Source organism: Amphiura filiformis, chromosome 12 (genome assembly GCF_039555335.1).
Source record: "Amphiura filiformis chromosome 12, Afil_fr2py, whole genome shotgun sequence".
Lineage (NCBI taxonomy): Eukaryota > Metazoa > Echinodermata > Ophiuroidea > Amphilepidida > Amphiuridae > Amphiura > Amphiura filiformis.
This window is the reverse complement of record NC_092639.1, coordinates 33,895,188-33,913,458: the sequence shown is the minus strand read 5'-3', so window position 1 is coordinate 33,913,458 and position 18,271 is coordinate 33,895,188. Positions and strand designations below refer to the sequence as shown.

Sequence of the window (18,271 nt, the reverse complement as noted above, 5' to 3'; positions counted from 1 at the left end):
ACATGTAAACAACAAATAGTAAATAATTCCAAAATGAAAATAAAATAAAAATAAAAGACTAAAACAAGAGGACAAAAGGATGAAAACATGACAATATCAAGATATGTGATGATTGTATATGAGTTTGATCTACAGATAATATTACATCAAGATATTTCATTTTGAGCTTTATGACTGCATGGGTTTATCATTGCTGGTCCGATTTTATGTTTTTGTTTAACATATTATTACACTAAGCAAGCTGCAAATGGTGGTCTTCCAAAATTGCAGCACTGCCAAAAACTGAAGCATCTTCAAAGTCATTTTCCTAGAAGTGGCAACTAATATCTCAGCTCTTAAAAGTAGTTGAAGAGCTGAGATATTCGTTTAAAAACCCAAAACCGTTCTGGGTTTAAAAACCCAGAATGTTTGCATCCACAAAAACTACAGAAATATATTTATTTCATTCATAGAGGGCGATATTTTTATACTTAAAAGTGCTTTTCAAATTCTTCATTACCTGAACAAGTCAGTCCATCGCCACTGAATCCACTGTCGCACTCACACTGGAAGGAGCCAACTGTATTTGTACAATTAGCATTCGCATCACATGGAGCAGTCAAACACTCATCAGTATCTAAACAACAAAATATTAAACCAATTAGTGCTGAGTTAACCATCCTTTCAGTTGTTATATGATGAGAAAACAAAAAGCCTTTATAATGGAAATTAATAATTTTTTCAGGTTTCAACATTTCAGCCTCTGTTTTGAGACATGGAATAAGAATTTCCAATTTTTTAATTCTCAACTCAATGTCTAGGAGCAAATTATACATTTGATTTGCCGGTAGTGGTTTTTCTTTTCCTTGTTCTTTTTTTTTTCAATCATGTTTCTTTCTTTTCCTCACTATACAGCCCAGCATGCTTATATAAGATTTTAGCTTGGCTTGAGCAATTTGTTTGAGCATGGTCCCATTAGGACCCAAGCATATGTCCATCATTGACTGGTTAAACAACAACCAAACATGTTTTTGAAAAAGGAGGAAATAACAAAAAGATTTTTGGGACCTGGGCCTTAAACATTTGGCCATGGGAGTTTGATGATCATACTGGCTAAAAAATTAATAAATAAAATGTCACTTGATTTAAAATTTGTGCTAAAGGTCAACTGCACTCCTCAAAGTAATTAAAGGATCAAAAAATTTCATCCACATTATCTTGACCATACTTGTACCTAATCGAAATATCTTTTTATATTATGTGGCCTTGTCCATGCTCTACTAAACACTCTAAAAAGTTTCATCATGACTGTTTCATGTGGCACTTAAAACATCTTGAAAGATAATTTTGTTTTTGAAAAATATTGAAACTCTAGCTTCTTAGACAAATAAATAAAAGTAAGACTTACCCTGACATGTTTTTCCACTGCCTTCATATCCTGTATTACACTGACATGTGTAGTTGCCTATCGTATTCACACATATGGCATTACTATCACAGCTGTATAGAGGTATGTCTAAACACTCATTGATATCTGCAAAACAAATCATTATTTCAAATGGGGTCACAAGTGGTCTTATTTTTTTTAAATGGGGTCACATTCCATTCAAAACAAAATTTTAGAAACCAGTTTTTGTTTAAATACTTTGTATTATATATGAGTTTCCAATAATGATCAAAATATTAAAATTATTACTTTCCTGTTAAAGTTCTATATTTAATACTGCAAATTATTGTAAAACAAAGTCCAATACAACTGGAAAATGACACTGGACTGGAGGCAACAGACTTCAAGACAGCAATGGAGGACAGGAAGTTGTGGAAAGCCATCACAGTTCGAGGACATCACTCGAATTAAGCAAGTAAGCAAGTAAGCAATACAACTAGAGTTGATCTAATAAACATGAACAATATTCTTACCATCACAACTTCTCTGGTCACTTCCAAGTGTAAAACCAGCTGGACATGAGCATGTATAGCCAGGTACTGTATTTGTACAGATACCAACGTTAACATCACACTGGTCACTAACACCACACTCATCAATATCTGCAAGAAATAATAGATATCACAATATTAACATGTGAATTAGCACATTAACCAACTCTATTTTAAAGCCAAAAATTCTCCGCGTTGCGGAAATTCCGCGAAAATCACAGAATTCGGAGGTAAAGCGGAAAACGCATTTTTGAGAGAGAAAAAAAAAGCAAAAATGACCTAGAAAAAGAAGAAAAAAATAAAATTGAAAAGAAATAAATAAAATACTAAATGAAATGGGTCTTCAAAATTCATCAAAATAAAGTAAAATCTGTCATAGATTTACCATACAACGCCTGTCCTACCTCCCATTGTAGCCAAATACCCGATCAGTTTATTCTTGGTAAGATTCTTGTGAAATTTTTTTATGTCAGAAATGTGCTAAAATTACAAAGCGGAGAAAAGCGGAATTTAGCATTTGTAAAGCAGAAAATTCTTGGCTTTACTCTATTTGAAACTCCCTCTTCTGTGGAAGATTCAGGCTGAATCTTTCTCAGAGGGTATATGTCATTCAAATGGAACTACCTAATGTATTCATTCCATTTGAAATGCATACTCCCCCTGTAGAAGATATTTCCAAAATCTTCCACATGGGGAGTGTGGACTATAAATGGAAGTACATGTGCACACAATTTTAGCATTCACATTGCTATTCACAATGCAGTCAGATTTGTTTACAATGTTACTTACCTACACACAAAGTACTATCACCACCAGACAATTCATAGCCATTATAACATTCACACGCTTCACTTGCGTCCACCGGGATTACGAACACAATCGCCATTTGTACAGGTGAGTCCGGTCTGACACTGACGCTCAGCTGTAACAAACATTCAACATCAAGTTACACCATTTCAAAGTTGTGTTATATTTACATAATGAATTTCTCTATAAGAGCAGAATTTAAAAGTAACATGAAAAACATTGGGCTATTCCAGTTGAAATCGATACACCCCCTATGGAAGATATGACCTTAATCTTCCACACAGGGAGTGTGAATTTCAAATAGGTTTATCTGAATGGGTGATTCAATTTGAAATCTACACCCCCAGAGTGGGAGATTAAGGTCATTCCTTCTATAGGGGGATGTATGGATTTCTACAGGAAAAGATAAATGGTTTTATTACAGCTATTCCATAAAGCTATTGCCCTATGTCAAGCAACATTATGACTAAATGCACTTGAAAGTTTGTGACGTTTGGAATTTTGAATTTTATATAGTGACTAAAAACTAAAAGACTAAAAGAAAAAACACTATCATATATTGCGATTGACATTGATATGTTTGTGCTCGTAAATATTTCTGTTCCCTATAGGCTTAAGAAAATGTATAAATTTCATAAAAATGACATGCTGCAAAAATGATGATCGCAAAAATGTTTGCACTGTAAAAATATTGTGCTTTATAGAAGTGAATGGTATCCATTGAAGTATCAATTGAAATTTTAGGACACTTACGAACACACGAGATGCCATCGCTGACAAGTATAGCAAATCCAGTGTTGCAAGCACACTCAAATCCTGGTACAAGATTGATGCAATTCTGGGCGCAGTTATCCTGACCAAGCTGGCACTCATTTATATCTGGAAAGAAAATAAAATGCCAATAAAGATATGTTATGACAACTTGACATCTTTGAGCTAATGTGGGACTCGAACTGATAAAACTAAGAACATTACAACATACGAAGTACAAATTTACATAAATTGACACCAAGATGATAAATAGTTATTAGTTTTTCCATTTGACACCAGAGTAAATGTGGATGAACATAGTTTGATTGTTTATTGTTCAATAATAATCCCCATTTCAATTGTCTCTTTTATTTGAGGGCACATTAAGCTCCCTTCCCCCAAGATAAGAATGTCATATTTTCATTTTACACTTCAAAAATTCTTGAAGAGGTTCATTAGGTTTGTAAAAACTCATAACATACATATCATCTTGTCAAAACCGATTATGTTTTACTGACCTGACAGTTTCGACCATCTTGGGCGATGGCCATCTTCAGAAAAAATAATTATTGTCTGGCAACTTGTTGCTAGTTTTGTGGGAACAAGTCGCAAAATAACATCAACACTAGAACACCTTGTTTCCTTACCTGTACATGAGAATCCATCACCACTATAGCCACTGTCACACTGACATGTAAATGACCCCACAGAATTAGTACAATTTGCATTGGTATCACACGGGTCTGTCAAACATTCATCAACATCTGAAGGAGAAGAAAAAAAAGGAAATTTATTGTGCTTTTTAGTATGGCTTGAGAAAATTTGTTTGAGCCTGGTCCCCAAACATACTAACATTTTTTATAAAGACAGAAACAAAAAAGTGATCTTGGTTAAGAATTGAACCCAGGATCTCTGGTTTTGGGGATCTGGGTCTTAACAACCTAGAGCTTGATGATCAAGCCAGATAAAAACTTTGATAAATAAAACGTCACTTGAAATTTGAAATATAAAATGTGACTTGATTTAAAGTGTGTGCTGGAGGTAGCCTATATGGCAAATTTCCCAATATGGCAAATTCCTCATAGTGTTACACACAGGAGAGTCTGCACTCTACTCCAGCCTCTTAGACTAATAAAAAAAGACTTACCCTGACATGTTTTTCCACTGCCTTCATATCCTGTATTACACTGACATGTGTAGTTGCCTATAGTATTAACACATATGGCATTACTATCACAGCTGTATAGAGAGACATCCAAACACTCATTGATATCTGCAAAACAAAATCAAAATTTTAAATGGGTCTGCCTTTTAAAAAGACGTGTTACATTCCCAAAAAAGTATGGGAACCATTTTTTAAATATTGGGGCTAAAGACGCCCTAAGCTTCCTCTTGGTAAGCAATTCAAGTTTGTGAGAAATAAGAAAAGTTAAACATTTTTTAAATACTTTGTATTATGTTTGAGTTTCCAAACTGAAAATTTGAAACTGCAAATTCTTGCCAAAACTAAAGTCAATGCAACTATAGTTGATTTAATAAAACATTCTATAGAATACATAATATTCTTACCATCACAACTTCTCTGATCACTTCCAAGTGTAAAACCAGCTGGACATGAGCATGTATAGCCAGGTACTGTATTTGTACAGATACCAACGCTAACATCACACTGGTCACTAACACCACACTCATCAATATCTACAAGAAATAATAGATATCACAATATTAACATGTGTACATTTGTGCATCCAGGTCTGGTGTTACTGCAAACTAAGGCAGTCTAGGTCAACAAGGCTCAAGCAAAATGTTAAAAACAACAAAACATCAGCCCTCTAAGTCTGTGAGAGGGCAGTAGATCGGAGCCTACCTAGGCCTGCAAGAAAATTTGCAGCCCTTTATGCCAGCCATATGTGTAGTTCACATAAAGCCAGAAAATAAGTAAGAATAAGGAAATTTTTTTTCAAATTTTCCTTAAACATAAGATTTCCTTGAAATTATGGTTTCTTAAAGTTATATTTTTTTATGTATTTTTTACCCGCTTTTAAGTGGCTGCAAGTGCAAAATGATTTCAAATGCCAAACCATGGACACAAAATATATCACAACTAGTCATGACTAGAATGAAGGGTAACAGTATCCACATATAAAATCAAGTCTAAACTCAACACTTTCATTCATGTGTACCTCACCAATATTTTGTTCACTAATTTCATTAATTTACTTTCAATAATTAGTTTTTGATATGTACATTTTTGTTTTTTCTTTGTTTTTCCTTAAATGTTACCATAGGATATGTCATTGATAGACAGGACAGCTGGTTGGTTGGACTCGGCATTTTTGTTGTCTACCAACCTGCTGTCATGTCAAATAAATGCCATATACCTGTATCAAGGGGTTACAGAGCTACAGGCCTCTGGGCCTCAACTGTAATTCCTTCACTCATCGTTGTATCATGTAATGAGTGAAAAGATAATAAGATAATAATAAATCTATCTATAATCTATCTACAGTGCTCAGTTAATGAAGTCCAATCAATATTTAAATATCTTCATACCCGCTGTATATATCAACCTTCAATGTTTTGCCACCTGGCCATAGCTAAATGTTTCAGGAGACAAATGTTGATACTTTGATGCAATGGGATATTGAATTTAAAATCCACACTATCCCTGTGGAAGATGTTAGAAATATCTTCTACAGGGGCAGTATGAATTTAAAGTAGAATTAGCACATTAACCAACTCTATTTGAAACTCATCCTCCCTCTGAGAAAGATTCAACCTGAATCTTCCACTGAGGGTGCATGACATTAAAATGGAGCTACCTAATGTGTTCATTCCATTTGAAATTCATACTCCCCTGTTGAAGATATCTTACTCATAATGCAGTCACATCTGTTTACAATGTTACTTACCAACACATAAAGTGCTATCACCAACAGACAATTCATAGCCATTGTAGCATTCACACACTTCGCTTAAGGCCACCAGGATTACTTAACGCAATCACCGCCTGTGCAGGTGAGTCCGGTCTGACATTGACGCTCAGCTGTAACAAACATTCAACATCAAGTTAGATCAATTCAAAGTTGTGTTATTCTTTTAAGAAATAAAGGGTAATGCATGATCCTTTACACGAAAATAATGTGTCCGAGGCAGTAAAAACGTAAATTATTTAAACGATTTTACTGCCGAGGACACATTATTTGCGTGTAAAGGATAATGCTGCACCCTTTATTTCTATTCTATTACCACAAAATAGTGCGATTTAAAGAGAAAATATCACATTTTTTGCCCAAATACCGTAAACGTTCGCCTAATGGCGCTATTGGATTCTTAGAAATGTGAGAGCGCCTCCTTGTAAAATCTCAACAGCATTAAGGATACGTGTATGTTAAATTGAGCAACCTGGACATAATGCCTCAGAAAAAATAATCGTGACATGACCCAATACTTTAGGTCACTAAGTTGATTGCTAGAGCAGCAAATGTTTTGGGTTTTTTTCAGGTATTCTTTCTCAAAGTGCCATTGGACATAATTTGTAAATCGATTCATACGTTATACCTAAATCATTTTGGTAAATATTTCTATAACATTGTAATTTCTTCACATTTTTTAAATATTCTTCAGTTTAAAATTACACCCTTCTGCTGTCTGACCCGTTAGCTCAGTCGGCAGAGGGTGCGCCTTGAATGATGAAGGGTAGGGCCTTCTGGTTCGAATCTTGATTACTGCCCCCACTTTTATGTGAAGAAGGGTCAAGAAATGTTTTTGGATTTTGTCCCCATTTTACGAACGAATATTGTGATTTTTAACAATTTAATTTTAATGTTCTTATTTTTTTTTAGATAAATAGGCACTGCGAACAAACGGCAACAAAAACCGCGGACAAAATTTGCTCCACCTGCTACCTATCAGTGCGTGATATATTCCACTACATTTAACAGTTAAATGACCTTTGAAAAATAGAACGGCCTCAATGTTTCAAATTGTGTAACTACATTACTTTATTCATTTATGCATTATATCAGCTATTTTTTCTTTTCTTAAAAGGATCGAACCCAAGTAGATCAGACCAGAGATCAGACCAGAGATCAGACCATTCATCATATAACTATCAGACCACGAAGTAGTTACGTAACACTGTTTGTATGGCGATCATTACGATCATGCTATTTTGGTATGCCTTTTGTGCACTGATTGTTTCGATTGTGGTTCATTACTTTTAAAAGCGCGTGATCCCGTTGACATAGTAACATTACGTAACTTCGATACTGAATAGTTGTTGAGTGCACATAATATGGAAAACCATTGGGGTATTGTGTGCCTTCCAAAGCGCCTTATAACATGTTCTCATTGTGTTGTGGAATCCTAGCCAGTATTCAATGATAGTCAGTCATTTATCTATAGAGGCCTTGCATGCATTAATCGATTGGCTCCAAACAAAGGATTTGAACCGGTTTCTTCCCCGTAATCATGGCGCAGTGCAGTCCATTCAATCAAATGTTGTCATCAACCTATTTGATCGTAGTGCATTTTGTTATGTGTGTGAGACGAACTGTCGCGGTAGATGCAATTATGCTTTTGTTGAATGCATTTGAATAGTCCGCCATATTTACGGGATGATACGTCATTTGCACAACCTCTATTGGTCGTTGTATGATTTTGTTCGTTCACTCATTTAAATTTTATTTATATCATTTGAAGACTGAGCCTATTATGATACATCCTCCGTGGAACAGTTTCAAACAAATATAGCTAGGGATTATTGGGGCTATAATTTTTTTCGGAAGGGGGTCCCAAATTTACCAAAAATCTAAGCGTCAATAAAATTGCGCACCCCCTATTTCGGCATCAAAATTTTATGATCCCCAACCCCAAAATTGTATTAAAATCAGTCTTTTTGAATAAAATAAACACACTATCTGTGGTCATCGTGTGACTCTCTACATTTTGGTCATGAAACATTTTATGACCCCCTCCTATTTTTTCTTCCCAAGAATTTATGACCCCCGATATTTGGGACCCCCTTTCGAATAAAATGATACACCTCTTATGACCACTGAAGCATAGGCAAGGACACCCGCGCGAATTGAAAGACTTGTCGCTCGCGACATTTCGTCTCACACACATAACAAATGCCTATACGATCAAATATATAGGTTCATGACAACATTTAACTCTAAACAACGAAAAAGAAACGATAAAACCTATAGAAAAACAAAGAATCATGAAAAAAGACACATAAAAGATAAAATAATAAAAATATATAAACAATGTTAAAGATAAAATCAAGAAAATTGAGAATAAAATTTGCTCAAATCAGAAAAAAAACTTTGACAGACAATATCATAATCTGTCAGAAATTACTGCATGAGATTTGAACCATCAATCTTCTCCACAAGTTCTTTTTATCCTCGCACTAAAGTCTAATGCTCTGCTCACTGGGCCACAACGTATCAGGTGAATGATTACCGAATTATCATGAACAAGTTTGTTTGATCTTGTTCATAATTGTATGTGTCGATAGGTTTCACCCTTTAACTACACGTATCCTTAATGATCAGTGATAAAAGTCGGCTTTTACAGGGATGGCGCCTCTCATTTCCATGAACTCCGTGAGCGCCATTAGGCGTAACGCTCACGGTATTTCAAGTTGTTTACCTCAAGGTGTAGCTCCTACACGTAGCCAAAGCGTATGCACATTCCAATAACACATCCTAACATTCCATTCTCCTCTATAAGCAGGTATGCACATACAATAACACACCCCTGGCATTACATTCTCCCCTACATAAGCAGGTGTGCTGTGCGCTTTGCTGTGCGCTGTGCTGATAGAAGAACATGAAGTTCGTTGCCCCTGACACTTTATCGCTAATTAATGGTCTGTCACGTGACGCGTTCCAACAAATCACAGTGCGCGATTTTGAATAATGGGTCGTGGGGGTAATAGAATATATAATGAAGTTCTGTATTTTAAAAAAGTACCATAATATTAAAAATATTGGTGTATTCCAATTGAAATCTATACACCCCTATGAAAGACTAGACTGCTGCCCTCATTCGTCAATCTTCTGGATTGACGACTGAGAAAACTACATGGAAAAAAAGTGGTGGACTTTTGCAACCAGATTCTGGTTGCACATGAATATTAAGTAGGTTGCAAATTTTCAATGAGACTGCGCAGTTGTGTCCAAAACCGATTTTGTTGGTTTTAGAACTTCAGAGCGTGATCTTGTCACAACGGCACGCCGCCGCGCAGTACACACGGCGCAGTACACGGGCGCCGCTAGTCAGTCGCACTATGGCGCATTAACCAAAGTCGCAAGCATGGGTCCGCCACAATTTGAACTGTAAGATAATCAGTCGTCACTACGAAGCATAACACAGTACATGCGCAGTGTAGATGGCTGGTGGAATAAGTCTAATGAAAGACATGACAGGGAGTGTGAATATATATTGCCCTATGTCAAGCAACATTATGACTAAATGCACTTGGAAGTTATGATATTTGCAATTTTGAATTTCATAGTGACTAAAAACTAAAGACTAAAAGAAAAGACTTACTTGTAAATATTTCTGTTTCCAATAGGCTTTTAAGAAAAAGTATAAATTTCACAAAAATGACATGCTGCAAAAATGATCCTCACAAAAAGGTTTGTACTGTAAAAATATTGTGCTTTATAGCAGTGAATGGTATCCATTGAAGCCCACAAAGATAACATACGTCACAAGTGTGTTTAACATTGACATTAATGCCACAAAGAAGCAAAATGAAGGCCTAAATATGAAGAAATTTGATGACACTTACGAACACATGAGATGCCATCGCTGACAAGTATAGCAAATCCAGTGTTACAACCACACTGAAATCCTGGTACGAGATTAAAGCAAACCTGTGCACAGTTATCCTGACCAAGCTGGCACTCATTTATATCTGGAAATAAAAATAAAATGGCAATAAAGATATGTTATGATAACTTGACATCTTTGAGATTTGTAAATTGGCCTCAAATATTACATGTATACCTGTGAGCAAATGTAGGACTCGCACAGATAAAACTAAGAACATGTTACAATTTTGACATACGCAGTACAAATTTCCATAAACTGACACCAAGATGATGGATAGTTTGCATCATTCCTATTTTGAAATATAGGCCAATTAGTTTTTCCATTTGACATCAGAGTAAATGTGGATGAACATTATTTGTTTAGTAATAATCCCCATTTCAATAGTCTCTCATGTATTTGAGAGCACATTAAGCCCCCCTAAGAAGACTATGGATTAATTTTTATGGGAATGTCATATTTTCATGCATACACCTCAAAAACATGTCTTTTTGCAGGCGTTGTGGGAGTAAGTCACAAATAACATCATCCCCAGAACACCCTGTTTCCTTACCTGTACATGAGAATCCATCACCACTATAGCCACTGTCACACTGACATGTAAATGACCCCACAGAATTAGTACAATTTGCATTGGTATCACACGGGTCTGTCAAACACTCATCAACATCTGAAGGAGAAAAAAAAAGGAAATTTATTGTGCTTTTCAGCATGGCTTGAGCAAATTTGTTTGAGCCTGGTCCCCAAGCATGCATTCGCCCTGACCAACTGGTTAAACAACAAACGAACATGTTACAAGATCTTGGTCAGGAATTGAACCCAGGATCTCTGGTTTTGGGGATCTGGGTCTTAACCACTCAGCCACTGGAGCTTGATGATTAGGCCAGCTAAAAATTTGATAAATAAAAGGTCACTCGATTAAAGTGGGTGTTGGAAGTAAACTCTTTTGGCCCCAATGCATGACATTCCAATATGGCAGATTGATCCCAGCATTACTCAGGGGGTTCTCAAGTGTTACCTCTTTTAACAATACATAAAAGGTGATACTTACCCTGACATGTTTTTCCACTGCCTTCATATCCTGTATTACACTGACATGTGTAGTTGCCTATGGTATTCACACATATGGCATTACTATCACAGCTGTATAGAGATATGTCTAAACACTCATTGATATCTGGAAAAGAAAAGAAAATTATCACCAATACTTATTTCACATGTACTTCAGATTGTGATGTGAATCCAAGAAAGTCATATGTAGTGTGATCAAGCAAAATCAGTCCGAAGTTGGACATATTCCATTTTCAGTTTCTTATAGCATTGTAAACAATATTTGCAAAGCTATATTTTTCAGAAAACCCCACTGAATTTGGGCAACCCGTTCAAAAGATATGAGCGGTTAAAAAGTTTCCAAAACAACAGGAAACAAAAGGAAATACTTCCTTTGTCTGGCTATATCTCAAGATCAATATTTCAGACTTCCGACTGATTTTGCTTGATCGCATCACATATGAATAATGGCTGCCTCATGTTAAATTTGGAGATTGCATTTGCAGAGGAATCTAAAACATGGCAAAATGTTTATCTCATGAGGCATTGGGCTTTAAAATGTTGATCTAAATGAATAAATAATATTCTTACCATTACAACTTCTCTGGTCACTTCCGAGTGTAAAACCAGCTGGACATGAGCATGTATAGCCAGGTATTGTATTTGTACAGATACCAAAGTTAACATCACACTGATCACTAACACCACACTCATCAATATCTGAAACAAGCAAAAGATATCACAATGTTATCATTAGAAAATGTGTATTGCAAAGAGAGACAGAATAAAGACAATGTTAAAAGGAATATAAGTTTCACTTGGCTTCACTCACATCTCTAGTAATTTTTTTGTAGTTGCTTTAAGTGCAAGATGCTTATTTATGTCAAAGCTAAGGACACAAACTATTTTGAATCACACCTAGTATCAATCATAACCTTATTTAAAACGAAGCTTAAAGAGGAAGCTTCGCCAGAGCAGTTCTTCTGTGGTGAACCAAACCTCCCTGGTTATCAAATTAATCAGTGACAAGGTTATCTCTGAATTTGACAGGTGCTAATTGATGCATTAACATGATTAAAATATCAGTTAAGACCTGTCAAATTCAGCGGTAACATTGTCACAGATTAATTAGATAACCAGGCAGTTTTGGTTCACCCCAGAAGAACTGCTTTGGTAGGGCTTCCTCTTTAAACCCTGAACAGTTTATCACAGCTAAATTTTCTGATATCCACAGGTCATTCCCATCTTCAACTCTTTTGTCAACTACCTGTGGTTCAATGTGGCAATGGACACATTTTAAACAATTACTGCATTCAAGATTTTACAATGCTACTTACCAACACACAAAGTGCTATCACCACCGGATAGTTCATAGCCATTGTAACATTCACATGCTTCACTTGCATCATCAGGGTTACGGACGCAATCTCCATTTGTGCAGGTGAGTCCGGTCTGACATTGACGCTCAGCTGTAAATTAACATAAACATCAAGTTACACCAATTTAACTTATCTTTTGTAAATAAAAATTTCTCCATAAGCAGAGTAAAAAGAACTACACTAAATTTGGGTTTACTTCATCATGAAGTTTGCCAGTTTGAATAAGGTTGTTTCATACACCTCCCTGCAACAAATGGCATTATGATTGAATACAATATAAGACTGTTATATTTGGCATTTTAAGCTCCATGTACTGATGACTCGACAGAACATTATCGGAAAAAAAGCATCATTCAAAAGAGGCAAGATATTATATTAGAGAGATTGCAGTTTCCAAATGTACGTATTGAATGAACATGAATCTATTCAAAATCACTCTCCTGTGACAAGATTTTAAATAGATTCCACATATGTTTGATGCTACGTTTGGAAATCGTAATCTCTATTAAGGAAGTAACTTTACTTGGTGTTCTTGCTATGCTTTTGCAGATTATCAAAAAATAAGAACCATTTGATGATAGAATTCTTTTCAACAAATGATATGTGTACTTTTCAATCAGTGAATAGCATCCATTTACTAATTTGTACTGTACATAATTATGCACACAAAGATGACAATCTCACATGTGTATCTGACCTTGACATTGATGCCACAATGAAGCAAAATGCTCTCTAAATATGAAGAAATTTAATGACACTTACGAACACATGAGATGCCATCGCTGACAAGTATAGCAAATCCAGCATTACAATCACACTCAAATCCTGGTACGAGATTGATGCAAACCTGTGCACAGTTATCCTGACCAAGCTGGCACTCATTTATATCTGGAAAAGAAGCAAATAGCCATTATAGATATATTATCAAAACTTGACATATTTGAATTTTGCATATTGACCTCAAAACCTCTACTTTAGACTAAATGTTGGACTCCCTATGATAAAACTAAGAACATGTCACAATTTTGACATATGCAGTTAAATTTTACATGAATTGACACAAATATCAATAATAATTTTCAAGATATGAACTATTTCGTAATGGATAAATAAATATTTTGCATCATTCCTATTTTGAGAAACAAGCCAATTAGTTTTACATTTGACACTAGAGTAAATGTAGATTAACATAATTAAATGTTCATTAAATAAGTCCAATTTCAATGGTCTCTTTCATGTATTTCATGTATTTGAGAGCACACATTTAACCACCTCCCAGTAACCATGAAAGTTCTTAAATTTAAACATATGTTATACTGTCATATACTTCAAAAACATGTTTCCACAAACCTGGAACAAGTTGTTAGACTTGTCACAATTAACATCATGCCCAGAATGCCCTGTGTCCTTACCTGTACATGAGAATCCATCACCACTATAGCCACTGTCACACTGACATGTAAATGACCCCACAGAATTAGTACAATTTGCATTGGTATCACAGGGGTCTGTCAAACATTCATCAACATCTGAAAATGAAATACATTCCAATTATTTTACTTGCTTGGGTAAAATCTATCTATCTGTGAAGAGGCAACCATTTCCTTCAAAAAGTTAACAATTTTTCCATTAAAAACTAAACAATGTCATGTGGAATTGGTGCTAATTAACCTAAAGTGACAAAGCAAAGTTGTAAGCAAAACTTACCCTGACATGTTTTTCCATCTCCTTCATATCCTGTATTACACTGACATGTGTAGTTGCCTATAGTATTAACACATATGGCATTCCTATCACAGCTGTATAGAGACACGTCTAAACACTCATTGATATCTGGGAAAAGAAAACCATTGATATGATAATCTAAGAAATATGCCCTTTATATTCCACCACATGGGAAGAGGAAACCGGGACGGCCACACACACTGTACTTCAGTATGTCCAGCACCTCCTGGGAGATACTGAAGGGATGCTGCAGCCAAACAAAATTGTTTCGCTTGCCCAAGGTCGCAATAGTTGGAGAAAGCTTGTAGTAGCCTGCTCCGCAGCCGACTGATGATGATGATGAAGCAAAGAAATTGGAATGTAGAGCACACAGAGGGGGTCATGTGAAAATACAATAGATATATAAAAACAACACAAACAATCAGGGCAGCAAACAGCATACCCTGGGCCTGGTGTGTGGGGGCAGGTGAAAAAATTCAGATTTGGTGGAATGTAGCGACATTTTGACACTGAAATGACCAACTTTTGGGCTTTGTGGATGCTCTCTGTCTCTCATACTCTCTAGGACCTGGCCTGTTACATCCCCTTCCATTGTCTACCAGCCAACAAACAACTAAGCTAAGATATGATTTTAAAGAAGATGACTTAATACCAGTTCCTTACCATTGCAAGTTCTCTGGTCACTATCAAGTGTAAAACCAGCTGGACATGAGCATGTATAGCCAGGTATTGTATTTGTACAGACACCAACGTTAACATCACACTGGTCACTAACACCACACTCATCAATATCTGAAAAAAACAAAACAAAACCAATTAACAATAATGAGACAAATGGTACCAATTGATACATTGAAAACAGGCATGAGGTTGGGAAGCACGGTGGCCTAATGGTAAGGGCGTGAGCTTTATAATCAAACGTTTGCAGGTTTGAGCCCCACCACGGCCAGTGTGTAGCATCCTTGGGCAAGACAGCTTAATTCCCAATTGCTTCCCTCCACCCAGGTGTAAAATGGGGAGCTGCTGTGGGTAATCACAATTTAAGTCAGCTGAGAGTACTTGCGCATCAGTTGCGGACTTGTTGAAGCGGAAATGATTCTGATATATCCCAAAGGCAGCAGAATAATTGTTGAAGTACGCTGGTACTTAGGTGAAGCGCATGCTAAATCACCAACATTTGAAAAGCGCTTTGCAAGCCAACATCACATAGAATAGCATGAGTACTAATAAAAGTCAAAGGTGACCAAGAAGATGGCTGTGATATGAATATTCTGCAAAGAAAAACACATTTTACTTACCAATACATACAGTGCTATCACCACCAGACAGTTCATAGCCATTGTAACATTCACACGCTTCACTTGCATCATCGGGGTTACGGACGCAATCACCATTTGTGCAGGTGAGCCCTGTCTGACATTGACGCTCAGCTGTAAATCAATAACAGAAATAATCATGACTAAATTATCAATAACTTTGTATGAAAAATAATATGAACAATTTGTCAGTTTCATTCCACATTGAGGTGATTTTTGGTGATTTTTTAGCCTATCCAGCACTTGTGATGATAAACCTCTACTTAACCCTAATGCCCTAGTAGAAGGCTTGGTTGGAGTTGGCTTTATACCTGTTGCCCACCATTGTATCACTCCAGGGGAAGCATGCATTCATGTTGTAGCATTCTATAGCTTTTAGGAGAGTAAGATTTATAACAAAGCATCTACTTACGAAGACATGAGATACCATCGCTGACAAGTATAGCAAATCCAGCATTACAATCACACTCAAATCCTGGTACGAGATTGATGCAAACCTGTGCACAGTTATCCTGACCAAGCTGGCACTCATTTATATCTGAAGAATAAAAAATGTAACAATAGCATTGATGATGATTTACAACAATGTGCACATTATATTAGTTTCATTAGAATACCGTAAAACCCTGTCTATAAGCATATATAGTGTTTTTGATGAAATTTAAATTAATACGATACATGCGTAAATATTCCAATTCAATAGATTGGTCTTACAATAATACTTGCTTGTATGTGCTTGGATCTGTAATTTATTTGCTCTAATTCCATAATGGCGCCTGGATTAATTTAGCTTTTATCAGAAGCACTCTATATGCTTGTAGACGAGGTTTTACGGTAGGTCAGTACAATGAATACTTTTTTTCTTGGAAGGAACAAAGAATGGATTATGTAGCTAATTTACAAGAAATTAACCAAATATTTGGTTATTGAAATTAACTAAAAATTGGCTGATACAATATATTTATATCAAATTAATACAAAATTTTAGTTTCCTTACCTGTACATGAGAATCCATCACCACTATAGCCACTGTCACACTGACATGTAAATGACCCCACAGAATTAGTACAATTTGCATTGGTATCACAGGGGTCTGTCAAACATTCATCAATATCTGAGGATAAAGGACAGAAAAGTTAGTATTAATCATTGATGGACATCATGAATTACAAATGGGGTGGTACTTCCATTCAAGAGGTATGTGTGGATATGGTGCCCAAATGTGTCAGTTATTCACAGAATATCCCTTACCATTGTCCGTATTTCCAGGAATTTAAATACCTACACGATTCAGTCAGAATTTGATGACCTTACTAAATAAGAAAACAGGAAATGTGTTTTACAAAAAAATTCTTAGACACAGTTATATATATTTCATGTATAGGATTATACCAGTATATATTTCATGTATAAAATTATACTTGCACCAATGATTTGTGTGTACGCATATAGGCCCCTGAATGAATAACTTGGGTACATCTCCCTCTTGATAATTATATACCTGTTTATCTGTGATCATTTAACAATGCATAATTCTAACCTACGGTTGCCCAGGGTTGGGGCCTTGCCGGTACACCTCATTCTTAGTTCTTTACCTCAGTCCAAACTTAAATAAGTTAATAACTTAAATAACTTAAGTTAAATAACTTAATGACGAGGCTAGGGGAAATCAGGTACAGTGTACTTACCTATGTGTAGACTTGGTTGCAAATTCTACTTCATACAAGAACCCCCTCCCCCACAAAAACCCATTGACTTACCCTGACAAGTTTTTCCATCCCCTTCATATCCTGTTTTACACTGACATGTGTAGTTGCCTATAGTATTCACACATGTGGCATTGCCATCACAGCTGTACAGAGAGATGTCTAAACACTCATTGATATCTGGTGATGGTAAAGAATAACATGCACAAATCATAATAACTGATGAATTACTTGGTTCCTTAGGCAAAACCCTATGATGCATCTATATCACTATGCTATTTAGGATTGCTATGCACTGTACTTTTAAATTCTCAACTTCATGAATAATGGCAATATTGTGCGATCCAATCATATCTTCTGTATGTGACATTTTATGAGACCAAAAAATACATATAGGGGCATTATTACCGGATTTGTACTTCACATAATTAAGCGGTTTGTAATTTGTTGCTAGTGGTAAGTTCCTAGCTGGCTCATTTTTTTTCAGGGAAAATTTAAAACAGGGTTTAAAAGAGGAAAATATGTAAGTAGATGGAATTAAAAAAATTGAAAATGACTTTACATCACTTACTTTTAAGAGATAATGTATAAAATCTAAAACTTGTTGCTTGAACCTGAATATCCCTGAATATTCTTTGGGGATATTCCTCAGATCCAAAGCAAAATGCTTAGATTTTTCACTATGCCCTCAAAACAACAGATATATGCAGTCACCTCTGACATTTTAGTTATGATATAACTTTCAATATTATATGTTTGGCATATCATTCTA

At 35.7% G+C, this 18,271-nt stretch overlaps 2 protein-coding genes across 2 annotated transcripts in view; both read right to left on the bottom strand.

Annotated features, from left to right (window-relative positions):
- The window catches only part of LOC140166771 (uncharacterized), a 49,695-nt gene that overhangs the window by 26,252 nt on the left and 5,172 nt on the right, over positions 1-18,271 (bottom strand). Inside the window, exons 8-11 of the mRNA XM_072190264.1 lie at positions 14,460-14,585; positions 14,165-14,281; positions 13,515-13,640; positions 12,711-12,842 (exon numbers count right to left, since the gene is read on the bottom strand). Of these exons, the coding sequence (XP_072046365.1) occupies positions 12,711-12,842; positions 13,515-13,640; positions 14,165-14,281; positions 14,460-14,585 (501 nt within the window). The remainder of the gene's footprint in view (positions 1-12,710; positions 12,843-13,514; positions 13,641-14,164; positions 14,282-14,459; positions 14,586-18,271) is intronic.
- On the bottom strand, positions 1,913-12,618 carry LOC140165513 (uncharacterized). Its single transcript, XM_072188802.1, has 12 exons — positions 12,606-12,618; positions 11,965-12,093; positions 11,375-11,500; positions 10,877-10,993; positions 10,283-10,408; positions 6,387-6,467; positions 5,044-5,172; positions 4,622-4,747; positions 4,122-4,238; positions 3,478-3,603; positions 2,707-2,839; positions 1,913-2,028 (listed from the first exon to the last, which is right to left on the bottom strand). Exons 1-11 carry the CDS (start codon positions 12,616-12,618, stop codon positions 2,766-2,768), a joined length of 1,164 nt encoding a protein of 387 aa, XP_072044903.1. The 3' UTR covers positions 1,913-2,028; positions 2,707-2,765.

Coding starts and splice junctions, on each gene's coding strand:
- LOC140165513 (XM_072188802.1), bottom strand. Junction 11,501..11,964: donor TGACCAGAGAAGTTGTAATG/GTAAGAATATTA, acceptor TTTCTTTTCCAG/ATATCAATGAGTGTTTAGAC. Junction 4,748..5,043: donor TGATCAGAGAAGTTGTGATG/GTAAGAATATTA, acceptor TTTGTTTTGCAG/ATATCAATGAGTGTTTGGAT.